We start from the raw sequence: 12,826 nt of genomic DNA, 5'->3' as shown, positions 1-12,826 counted from the left end.
TGCTTTGTCACAGACAGAGACTGAGCTTTCCTAAGGAGATGATAAATGTGATCCTCATTTTCTGCAAGGATAAATGTCAGCTACATGTACAAGGGCAGGTCTCTTTTGTGCCCACTTGAGCTTCACGCTGAAGGTGGATGCTTCCATTATTAAGGTCCAGCATGGCTGCCATTCATTAAGGTACTTCCTCAGAAATCCTAGAGTTTCTCTAACTGAATGTTTCAAAAACAAAAACTTAATGCTCCCTGGAAGCAGACCAGTCCACACCAGATGAACTGCAAAGGGGATACTTAGATCGCTGCAGAAGCCTGCTAGAAGAGGCATGCTGCCCTCAATGATATCAGCCCTGCACTGGAAAGACACAATCTCTTTCGGAGAAATGAGCTGTGTCAGCCCTGCTGCTTCACTGCAGAAAGGCCAGAGTAGGTTGAAAAGGGTTTAGGCATCTGACTGGCACATGCTGCTTTTCCTCCCCGGCTCCTCAGCCTGGATTTACATTCCTGGCATAAGCTGCTCCTTCAATACAATTTGTCTAGCAGCAACGAATTTGATAGGAACAGCTGAGTGTTTTGCATTTTTGTGTCTAGTGATGTGTCGCCTGTTGGAGAGAAATCAACATCCCTCTGGGAGGGAAGCGAGAGCCAGGAGGATCTGCTGGGAAGAACCTGAAAGGTGAGCGAGGTCTCGTCCTTCTCTGGCCTGGCTGGCTTTTTACAGCTTTATCATCTCAATAAAACATGAATGAAACATCCAACCAAAACTATGTAGTAAGAGACGTGCTGTTTTGTTGTCTGGTTTTAAAGAGAAATCTCTGAAATTCCTTACAAGTTAAATCCTCCAGAGGAAGCTGTTGTATTTCATTGCCACGTGAAAAGTTCTCCCTGTAAATTAACTCCCACTATTTAAGACACAGCATATTTCATTCTTTTTAAAATAAGCACGTGTATCTTTAATGGGATAGTATCAGTCCCTCTAATTCTCATTTATAATTGCTTATGCATCAAGTCTGGCAGAGACATGTGAATGCTGCAATACAGCAAAATCCTCTGTTACTCTCCTCTAGCCTGCCACTGAATGGCCCCAGTAATTCAGAGGTACGTTGCTTTTAATAATGAGTCACTACCATATTGTTGCTTCCCTCCCCAGCAGCAAAATCCTATTGATATCTCAATATTTTCATCCTGAAAGTATTAACAAGGAGAAAAAAAAAAAGTTATCTGTTTTATTGCAGTTACATCAGAGGACATTTCTAGTTACAGCATACTTGCTGCTAAATTCTCAGAGAGGTCAGAAGGTGGTCAGTCACAAGTTTCACACTTGTAATCTTGCTTTCATCCACAGCTGCTAACACTGCTAATTTATACGGTTGCTTCATCACATTGTTTAAAATAATAATCTTGCTTAGAACAAGTTTTAAAAAACCTTTGAAGGATGAAAAAAATAACCAAGATCTCAATCCTGTGAGTTTTTGCGTAAGATGCGAGCACACATATAATCTCACTGACAACCCTACAGACCTCAGTGGTTGCTAGCATCTCTGAATTTCAGGAGATCAGTTTCATTAGACAGAAAACTTCATATTAAATTCAGGGATAATCTCATAAATTAAAAAACCCCAAAACAAACACCAAACCCACAGTAGTACAGACAGGACTTTTTGGGGAAACGGGGAACAGGAGGACACTTCATGGGAAGGGATCTCTGGCTCACTCACAGGCAGGGAAGATGGTTACCACAATATGTAGACAGGGAGAAGAGGTAGATGGTATGAAATGCCATAGAGATCCCAGGGGAAATCAGGCAGGCAGAGACGAAGGAGATCTCCATTTTTCTACTCAAGAGGGAAATGTGGAGAATGGAGGACACAGACCCTTGTTTGACCCACGATCTTCACCTCCCCTTCATTTCGCCACTAAAAGGAGCAGATAGATAACCAGCAAAGGTTGTTTGCTTTTCATTGAGCAAGAGGCTGCAACCCCATTTCGAGCTGCAGATGCTCTGGATGCCTTAGCAATTCTTAGTTAATCTAGAGCATAAAGTACTTTCCAGCTAACCGGTAACAGCATCCTGGGCCAAACCAACCATAAGACAGTCCTTGACTAAGGTCCGTAAGGCATGTCGTTTGAGACGTTCTCTAAAAAATGAGAACAGAAGTCCTGTGTACTCTTCAGTTTGTTAAAACCCAAGAAGCTAATGCTTATGGCTCTAAGTTGCCTCATCTTCTGCCAGTGAACTTGAATTCCTCACCAACCAGGAGGAGGAAATACAGCAGGTGTATCATTTTGCCTAAATTGAGATCTGAAATGGATTAAGCGAGCCATCGAATAGCTGTCTTGGTAACAGACTGTACTTTCTTCTAGTCCTTGCTTACCAGGTCCACACCGGAGGACATTTGGAAGGACTGCTTGTTTTGTTCAAGAAGACAGAAACACCCATGGAAAGGAAAAAATCAGTGTTTACCTGTCATCACAGTAGGTAAACTTCATGTCCATGCTATGGCGACTCAGGAAGGTCTTGCTGTCCAGGGGGATATCGATGTTTGAAGGATGCTGAATAGGCTCACACATTATTATAAGGCAGGTGAGAAGAGGCTCTTTATACCCACACAGAGTGTGAGGAGGGCAAGTGTTATACACTTTAACTTGTCCAGTGCAGTGCAAAACCTGAAATAATGATTTTTGCGTGAGAAACAAACTTAGAATGTACTTTCTCTACATGCCAAAACGTCTTTTAAAATAAAAAACACTTATTATGGCTCAAATATGGTACCTTCCATGTGGCAGACTTGAGGTTAACAGTTCTGCCTCTGTTGGTAACGGTGCATTTCATCCTCATGAAGAAGTCACGCTCAGTTGACATTTCTTTGTTTTTCTTTCCAAAGCCTGGACCTGTATAAAGAAAATGGCAAATGAGTTTTCTAAGTTTTGCTTCTTGATTTCGTCTACTTGTAAGCATGAAGGATTCAATAGAAAGACTAATTCTCATAATTTACCTGCAGAGACCATCAAAGATGCATGGACCATTGAAGAGCAGTTTGTAGAGCTCAGACCTAAAACTTCAAGTGGAACTTAAATAGGACTTTGTGCATTTAAACCTATGTTTTAGCTTGCAGCACATAAATCTTTGCAAAGCGTGCAAGTGAAAACATTACGCCTGTCTTAACTTGATGAAAAGAAAACACTAAACAAACAGTTCTTAGTGCTATCACATATAAGCAATATTTGGCAAAACAAAACAAATCTGCAAAGTATTGAATAACAGTTAATGATTACTCTAGGAATGAAAATTCCCTTTACCATGACTAACAGATCTCTACTACCAGCCAATTACTTCATTTGGTTATTTAAAAAGCAAACAGTGACTCTTTTCTATTTTCATTATTACCATTTTTCAGACTCAGATTCTCTCTAATTTCTTCGTGGTCACATGGATGAGTGAAGTCAAAAATGCTGTGTCCAGTTAATTCCACCTGTGCAGAAGTAAGAACTCTATTTAGCCAAATAAAAGCAACTAATAGTATTTATCTGTTTTTAAATACCACCTATTCAGATGAAACTGGTCACTAGAACTAAGTGCATCAACAGCAGCTTCAGGCTCATTTCCAGGATTTTTCAGAGAGGAATTAAGAGGAATCAAATATGCCAAATTTGACCGTGGTCTGGTCAGTGGTGTGCAGTGGGTCAGAGTAGGTTTAACTCAGTCTCCTTCATCAATAATTTGTGCTGTGTCCTAAATTTAACCTGTTTACCTTGACTCCACAACCACATCAAATTGGTGACTCACAAGAGTCTGCACGAAAGAGCACATATATCCAACCACAATCCTCTGAAGATTTTGGCTGTCTTTAACAACATCCCAGTCCAGGTGTGAGGGGATGCAGACTGGGAATCAGGAGAACAGCCTTCCCACCACAAAAGCTGCACCCATTTTTCTAGTCTCCCTAAACCATGTGCTCTGTTTGCTGAGATCCAGTGATGCTCACAGACACAAATCCTGTGACCCTTCCTTTGTTTATCCTATGCACAATTTCTCATTTTCCCCCCAGAACAATTCCTTCTCTTTGGATTTACACGGTGCGGTTACAGTCAGCACCACTAGTTATTTTCAACACAGAAGGAGAAAAAACCCCAAGCAACAAAGCAGAAAAGGGGGGACCCAAAAGAGCAGTTCTCTTCCCTCTGTCCCTTAGTCTAAGGCACAAGTTGAATAAATGCCCATTCTCTCCACGGTAATATTTAGGAAGGCAAGTCTACAGTCACCAAAGACACTACAACTTTGATAGGGAGAAGGAAAAAACACCACACTGTTGTCTGGTATTCAGGGTACCTGCCTGAGAAATAAGAAATTTTATTTCCAGTCTTTTTGCAGTGACACGCAGCTGTTTTTCTGCATTTAGGCATTGGACTCGTTTCTAGGAATTGTATTACAAAGACAGGAAAGTGTTAGGGAACAAGTTACCTGGGTAAGACCCATGTATTTGTTGACATTCTCTGACAAAAAGATCATGTCTCCATCCTGTGTCACCACGGCAATAAATCCCTCCAAAGCTTTCAGGTACAAGTTGTCCATCTGCTGGTCTGCCTCTAGTTCATTCTCGTTGTCAGCACATACTGAGAAAAAAAGAAAAAAAAGCATCTAAAGCCTTCAGCACCCTAGCCAGCCTTTTTCAACGCACGCACATCCAGTTACAAGGCAACAAAATATTTTTCTACTGTTAGAATTTCCTTTCCACAAACCCCTCCCGGTGGGGCCTTCCTTGAGAAGAAAGCTGTCTGCACAGTGTATGAAAGGGATGTCCTTATCACTAGAAAGATATTTTTCTAAACTTTTTGGTAAATACAACAGACCCTCTATTCACCTTTAGAGTGTTTCTGCAAGACGTGTTTTCAGTACATAACGCCTATATACCCAGACACTGAAGTGCATATTTGTGCACATTCTTTTGGCCACATGCAACCTTTGTATCTCCTAACAGGCATGAAGTATAGGGTAAATCTTACAGAAGGTAAGTAAATTTGTGCACTCCTAACAAACGTCTAAGAAAAAACATTTCCATCAGGTCAAGTTTTCTAAGACGTTCGAATACTTTTCCTATGAAGCGTGCCTAAATAGACCTCTCCACTCGGTATGGAGAGGTCTGTTAACACCACCTTTAGTAGAAAAAAAAAAATAGAAAAAAACACTTCCTTGAAGCCCTTTCAGGGGAATCTCTCTCTCATCCCACAAACCTCAGTATTCCTGGGAAAAACACAGATCCATCCCACCAATACCTGCTTTTTCATCTGCAGACGTCAAAATTCCCTATGTGCCACTCCACCAAACTCTGACAAGCTTTATCACCCACCTACGCTCCTCCTGTCCCACAAGAAGAGCCTCAGACCCCACATACATCCCCTTGTTTGCCTATACAGATTCATGAACGCAGTGCATCTTATAGAATCACAGAATCATAGAATAGTTTGGGTTGAAAGGGACCTCTAAAGGTCATCTAGTCCAACCCCCCTGCAATAAGCAGGGACATCTTCAACTACATCAGGTTGCTCAGAGCCCCGTCCAACCTGACCTTGAACATTTCCAGGGATGGGGATCCACCACCTCTCTGGGCAACCTCTTCCAGTGCTTCACCACCCGCAGCGTAAAAAATTTCTTCTTTCTATCTAGTCTCAATCTACTCCCCCTTTAGTTTAACGCCATTCCTCCTTGTCCTGTTGCAACAGACCCTGCTAAAAAGTTTGCCCCCACCTTTTTTATAAGCCCCTTTAAGTACTGATAGGCTGCAATAAGGTCTCCCCAAAGCCTTCTCTTCTCTAGGCTCAACAACCCCAACTCTCTCAGCCTTTCTTCAAAGGGGAGGTGTTCCATCCCCCTGACCATTTTCGTGGTCCTCTTCTGGACCCGCTCCAACAGGTCTGTGTCTTTCTTATGCTGAGGGCTCCAGAGCTGGATGCAGTACTCCAGGTGGGGTCTCACCAGAGCAGAGCAGAGGGGCAGAATCACCTCCCTCCACCTGCTGGCCACGCTTCTTTGGATGCCGCCCAGGGTACGATTGGCCTTCTGGGCTGCGAGCGCACATTGCTGGCTCATGTCCAGCTTTTCATCCACCAGTACCCCCAAGTCCTTCTTGGCAGGGCTGCTCTCAATCCCTTCATCCCCCAGCCTGTATTGATACCGGGGGCTGCCCTGACCCAGGTGCAGGACCTTGCCCTTGGCCGTGTTAAACCTCATGAGGTTCACACGGGCCCACTTCTCCAGCTTGTCCAGGTCCCTCTGGATGGCATCCCGTCCCTCTGGCGTGTTGACCCCACCACTCAGCTTGGTGTCATCTGCAAACTTGCTGAGGGTGCACTCGATCCCACTGTCTATGTCACTGATGAAGATATTAAACAGTACCAGTCCCGATACGGGCCCCTGTGGGATGCCACTGGCCACCACCCTCCATCTGGACATTGAGCCGTTGACCACTACCCTCTGGATGCGACCATCTAACCAATTCCTCACCCACTGGACAGTCCACCCATCAAATCCATACCTCTCCAGTTTAGAGGGAAGGATGTTGTGGGGGACCGTGTCAAAGGCCTTACAGAGGTCCAGACAGACGACATCTATAGCCCTTCCCGTGTCCACTGACGTAGTCACCCCATCATCGAAGGCCACTAGGTTAGTCAGGCAGGACTTGCCCTTGGTGAAGCCATGCTGGCTGTTTCGAATCACCTCCCTGTCCTCCATGTGCCTTAGCATAGCTTCCAGGAGCTATTTTTTTTGGTTACTCGTTTTTCTGTTGCTTTTTGGCTGTGCTGTAGAGACAACTGATGGCACTGCAATGCCCTCATTGTGTGTGCTCCACATTGCTCATCTCCTGCGATGGGAGGCAGTAAGTAGGCAAAGCCGCAGGCGGGGAGGGAGGGAGAGGGAGACACTGCTCCTCCTACTGCCAGTCACCCAAGTGTCCACTCAGCACTCTCACCTTCCCTTCTACACTTTTAAGCATGTTTCAGCTCCATGAATAAGAAGCCTGCAGGACACGATTTGTAGATAACAAGTATCGAAAAATTTCTGTGTAGGAGCTGGCCCACTAATTTCTTGACATGTTTTACGTGAAACTTCTGGGATTATTTTTTTACAAAACTATTTACAGATACCACATCTGGTCTGTGTACCTCAGACATGCTATGGTGAGCTTATCTTTATAGTTTTGTCAGCCTGCACATTTGCGATCAGTCATTGCAAACGTGTAGTGGTAAGGCTCAAAATTCAGAGGAAAAAAGCAAGCAACCAACCAAACAAAAAAACACCTTATTGTCTCAGAATAAAGAATAACCAACTCCAACCATACACTGCTGAAGATACAAGGCCATGGGTAAGTCCCACCTAGATCAAAGGCGCTCCATAGCCTGAGGCAGCAAGGATGATCTGAGAGGAGCTGCAGCGAGCTGCTCTGTGCGCCTCCCTGGTGGCACAAGAGTGCTCCAGGCTGGGCCCATGACCAATTTTGCTGGCCAGAGGCTCCAGCCATAACTGCATCAGCCTTATTTGCAAGAACAGTGAGACTCTTAAATGAGTTTGTTGGAGAAGTTGCTCTTCTTTGTTGGTTTAATGCTGCAATTTCAGCATGCAGTTTTTGTTCTCTAGTACACATTATATTAGCACTTGTGAAATGTATTTCAATTTTTGTTCTTTTCCTCCCTGAAACAGCACATTCATCATTTCCCTTCATGTTTCTTGTTGAAATACTCATTTTGGAAGAAATCTAGAAGCAGGAATGGGGTATTGCTTTGTAAAACATTATTAGGAGTGGTTTGGGTTTGGGATTTTTTTTTGGATAGAGAAGAGGCTGAGCCAAACTGATGCAGTTTTAACTTTCAAGTATGAATGAGTTATGATTAAAGGATGAGTAAGATCTATGTATCTCCTGCAACTGCATCTGCTAGTACCTAAGGATGGACAGCGAGCAAATGGAGAGGGATGAGCATTTGCAATGCAGAGCCCACTGAGCCAGTGTTTGGAACAGATGAGTGGTGACAAAAATGATGCTGGCTGCTGCTTCTGAATCCTCCTCCTGCTCCTCAACATCCCTCCCTGGCAGCAGCCCATTAGCCATCATGCAAACACAGGAATGAACAGACTCAGCCCCAAAGCCATTGGGAGCACTTAGTTTATCACCCTTTGCTTCTCAACGTGATCATTTGGAAGCAGGGAAGAGAAGACACTCTCTGGGGATGGCCAGCACAGGCTGGGGATTTACCATTTTGTGTCCCTGCACTGCAATTCTAACTACACACGCAGGGGCCAGTTTCTCCTCAGCACAAAGCAACTGACTTCAGGAAATTACATCAGGGCTAGCATTTAAAATACAGAAAATACACAATAATATATTTCAATAGTATGCACTTTGACCATAATGACATTTAGGGAAGGGGGGAGGGAAGAAAAAAAAAAAAGGTAAGTGACCATCTGCTCCCAAGCTTGTTTCTGCTGTGTAAAGAATGTCAAGGGTCTTTTTTTTACTTTTCCGGAAGCAAACAAATGGTTTATTCAGCAGGGATCATGGCTATAGCCCAAGACAATCAGCCAAGTGTGGGTTCAGAGAAAAAAATGACTTTTCAGCTCTAACCCCAGACTCTCCTTTCCATTTTTTTTCCTCAGCTCATTAAGTTTGCATTAACAAAACATGACCATTCAAAGGCAGGAAGGCTATTCAAAGCATTTGTATTCTTAAATGCCTCCAACAGTGAAAGACAAACACTTTACTTGTATTATCAGATGATTAAGTTTGCTTTTCCATGTATATAAATTATATTACTTATATACACACACACAGAGGACATAAGATCACTCACATCGGGGCTGCAGGTTCAAACCCTTATCGTCCTAGCTGAGCACAGCACTTAAAGATATAGTCAGCTTTAAAGCACGCAGTTACAGGGGTTTGTGGGATCAGAGTTCAACTTTTTTTTATTAAAATTACCTTTGTCCAGCTGGAGGCATCTGTGATGTGGACTGGGAGGAGGGAGGGAAGAAGGTTTGTGCTGCTGTGCACCCCCCCTCTCACATAACCCAAAAGCACAACTAAGGTGTTTTGCAGACACCCTCCAGCTTCCCTGGTAACTCAATAAACCCCACTGCATCCCCTCCTTCCCTCTTAGCAGCTTTGGCCGCAGCAGGCAAGGGGAGCTGGCAGATACGGGTTTCTTGTAGTACTTAATAGGGCATGCTCACGTTTTAAAGATGGAGCAGCTGTATCAAGGAAACTGTAGGCACTATCAGGCACATAAAGGTAGGTGACAAGTACCTCCAGGGGCCACTGTGCTGCTGCCACCTGTCTATTCCTTGCCTGTCCTCCACGAGCATCCCCCGGCAGCCTGCCCAGGGAAGCCCAAGCACTGGGGGATGCACCAAAGGCGCTCATGTCTTCTGGTGTGTCCAGGTTCTTTGTGGTGGTTGCAAACACACTGTCCCAGAAGGTGTCATCTGGGCTAAACCCCTGAAGTGTATTAGCTACCTGAAGATCCTTAGTCCGCAGAAAAGAAATATGCTGGGCATCACTGTGGTGGCCCTAGTATGCCCTGTATCAGGTAACTTAGTATAATTATAGTACTGTAAATAATAAATAGCAGTCCCTCATATGGCTGCAGTTACAGCATTATAGCTTGCTCCCTTTCTCCTGTGAAAATCACTAGCTACTAATACACATTGGGAGATTGATACATCAGAAGCAATTCAGTTACTGCCACTAGCAAAATTCCGGTTTGCTTTAGAAAGAATCTATTTTGCAGAAGAAAAACAAATAAAGCCATCGCTACTGCAAGCTGCTCCCGAAATCCCTATTGTCTTTCACTTTATCATGAGAAATTTCAGCTTCAGACGGAAAACATTTGAGAAAGCTGTGACCAAATCAAAGAAAGAGGTTAGCATGAGGAGGTCGGGGCAGAACTTGGGTTTCCAGTAGGTCTGAGGTTACTTTATCCAGGTAGCGGCACCCCATGTAGACTTGCCAGAATTTTCCAGGTCTTAAAGAAAGGTAACCATGGACTCATTTACCCTGATTTTTAGGTAGAGGGTTTGTCGTCAGCATTGCTTTCCAAAATAGCTGCTAACTAAATTTTGAAATAAGGATGCATTTCTTATTTTTTCCTGCAACTTCTTCCATCTCTACTAATGAGAGTATCTCAGTTCAGGCACCATGACAGTATAGCAGGGAGACTGGACTGCAAATATGCCAGTTTAACTATAAATTAATAGCATACTCAGCAGAATGAAGTACTGTAGTATTATTGTTCATGTTATAGTTACATTTATGGAGCCCAGCCAAGATTGTGCTCATGTAGCACTGAGAAGCCTGCAAAGGAGGGAGAATCCCTGTCTAGCTGAGATCGAGAGATCTTGAAACACGTCAGAGAGCCACAGAAAAGTGCAGTGGGCTGCCTGGGGTGACTGTCAGAGCTACAGCAGAACCAGAAACAGAGCAACCGTGTCCCATGTCCCAGTTTGACGGGTTATCCACTGTTCCTATTGCCCCAAGGCAGTATTTCTTGGTCTGCATCAAATTTTGATACAGTATTTTTCAGTCCATGTCTCAGTCTTCATCAAATTTTGATAAATATTTTTAATCAGCTCTGTTTTGAAAAATTTTCTAACTACCAAAGTAGAATTTATTCCTCAACGAGAAACTTTGAACTGTAATGGCAAATGCTTATTCCAGTGTTTATGATAACCTTTTATGCTAAAAATAGCTCTTGTAAACAAGCTTTGATTAATTCCCACTGTCAGGATGTGCACTGTTCCCAAGTTTAAGAACACTTTTTCCGTAGATGCTTGCTCATTTCCTTCAGTCCAACCTCTTCGAATGAGTCTGAAGGCTCAAAAATCAGGCTCTCCTTACAAGAAATAACCGCTCAGGTATAAACAACCTCCTAGTAAATAGCCTATACTCCTCTCAACACCTTTGATCTGACTCAAAGGGGCCTTTTTGGTCAGTTCAGAGGTAGAGAGTGATAAAAAGGGTTTTTACTGGAGGTCATACCATTACCTCCAGAGAACTTTCATGGTTTCATCTCTAATCCTCGATCCTACAAGTACCAGTAAGTTGCTTGGATATTGTGTGTAATAGACACCAGGCTATGGCTGCCACTCCTGAGGAGGGTTGTAAAAACTGCCTGACGCCGGTAGGCAGAAGTTAGGGAAGATCTGACAGCAGCTCCATCCTGCATCAGAAAGAGCAGCTTTGAGACAGACTTGTCTCTTCCTGGTTTCTTGTTTTGCATCAAAGGAAAGCGACTGATTTTTTTTTTTTTTTGTCCTTTTTTTTTTTTTTTTTTTTTGTCCTTTTTTTTTTTTTTTTTTTGTCCTTTTTTTTTTTTTTTTTTTTCCTTTTTTTTTTTTTTTTTTTTTGTCCTTTTTTTTTTTTTTTTTTTGTCCTTTTTTTTTTTTTTTTTTTTTTTTGTCCTTTTTTTTTTTTTTTTTTTGTCCTTTTTTTTTTTTTTTTTTTGTCCTTTTTTTTTTTTTTTTTTTTTCCTTTTTTTTTTTTTTTTTTTTTGTCCTTTTTTTTTTTTTTTTTTTGTCCTTTTTTTTTTTTTTTTTTTCCTTTTTTTTTTTTTTTTTTTTGTCCTTTTTTTTTTTTTTTTTTTCCTTTTTTTTTTTTTTTTTTTTTGTCCTTTTTCTTTTTTTCTGTCTTGACAGGGCAGTACATCCTGTTCAAGGGGATATTTTCAGTGTGTTCAATAAAAGCTTTCAATTTAGATACATCAAGAAAAAGCTACTCTTAAACTTGAAGCTTCCTGAAGGGCTCTTATCTCCAAGTGCACAAGCAACTTTGATAAAGAAAACACTTATGTTAGTGTTGTTTTGATTGCAGAGTTTGTATCTAGCCAAATCATTCAGATGCTGCTCCCAGGAAGCTGCTTCGAGTCCTGCAGCCATCGGTGTTGAACGGTGGGACGCAGCACCCCATCAGACCAGGCTTCCTGTGCCCCGTGGGACCTTCTGGTGCAACCTTCCCAGAAAAGGGACATCACTTCAAGCAGCTGAAGCACTCGGCACCCAGCTCCGCTCTCATTCCTAGCAGCACGGTTGGCACAAAACTATTTTTCCAATTTAATAAAAGCAAACAAGTAGACATGCTATTTTTAAAGCACTGTTTTGTGCCACAATGGTCTGAGATTAGATGCAGCTGGTCCAGACATTCAAAAACAATGCCCACATCGCTTCTCCCTACAGTTTGTCCTCTCCCTTAAAAGCCTAGAGAAAAGCTATTTTTTCCCTTCTGCTCCCTGCTGGCTTTCCGGCTCTGTTGTCTCCCTCCCTTGAAACAACTTCACACTGGCTTCCTCGTGGCCTCCCTTCTCCCAAACAACTTCCTGTCTGCTTCCCCGTTCCCTCCCCATTTCTGCCGCTGTCTGCCTGCACAGGAGCAACTCCCATCCAGCTTCCTTTGCTGGATCTCTGCACAGAAAAGACACCCAGGTGACCGCACAATTGGGATGGGATTAAAGAAAGCTGATAAAATTGTGTTTGCCTGATTAGCCTGACTAAAAAGCCTCCAGCCCTGACACACAGGAACTCACTGGTACCAAGGAGTTCTGGTTCCTGTAATGCCTTTAGCATCAGCGTGGTACAAATAAACACTTAAAATTATTGGCATCGCATGCCAATGCTGCCCATACAGGCTTTCTAAAGTGGATTCTCTTCCTTATATTCAGACAAAAAGATACTGTGTGAGGCAGCCTTAGCAATTATCACGATGTTAGCTGTTAACCAAGACAGCCATTCTTTAGCAAAAGACAGTTATTTCTCTTTTGCCATCTATTACCCCCCCCCCCCCCCACAACAC

The 12,826-nt window shown here is 42.9% G+C and overlaps 1 protein-coding gene across 1 annotated transcript in view; it reads right to left on the bottom strand.

Annotated features, from left to right (window-relative positions):
* EPAS1 (endothelial PAS domain protein 1) overlaps positions 1–12,826 on the bottom strand; it is a 39,084-nt gene that overhangs the window by 21,547 nt on the left and 4,711 nt on the right. Inside the window, exons 2-6 of the mRNA XM_009286320.2 lie at positions 4,459–4,610; positions 3,385–3,469; positions 2,993–3,055; positions 2,770–2,888; positions 2,461–2,663 (exon numbers count right to left, since the gene is read on the bottom strand). Coding sequence (XP_009284595.1) covers positions 2,461–2,663; positions 2,770–2,888; positions 2,993–3,055; positions 3,385–3,469; positions 4,459–4,610 — 622 coding nt within the window. The remainder of the gene's footprint in view (positions 1–2,460; positions 2,664–2,769; positions 2,889–2,992; positions 3,056–3,384; positions 3,470–4,458; positions 4,611–12,826) is intronic.

Source organism: Aptenodytes forsteri, unplaced genomic scaffold (genome assembly GCF_000699145.1).
Source record: "Aptenodytes forsteri isolate BGI_AS27 unplaced genomic scaffold, ASM69914v1 Scaffold584, whole genome shotgun sequence".
NCBI classification, from domain to species: Eukaryota; Metazoa; Chordata; class Aves; order Sphenisciformes; family Spheniscidae; genus Aptenodytes; species Aptenodytes forsteri.
The sequence above is the reverse complement of the archived record's forward strand: the minus strand, read 5'-3'. Positions and strand labels throughout refer to the sequence as shown.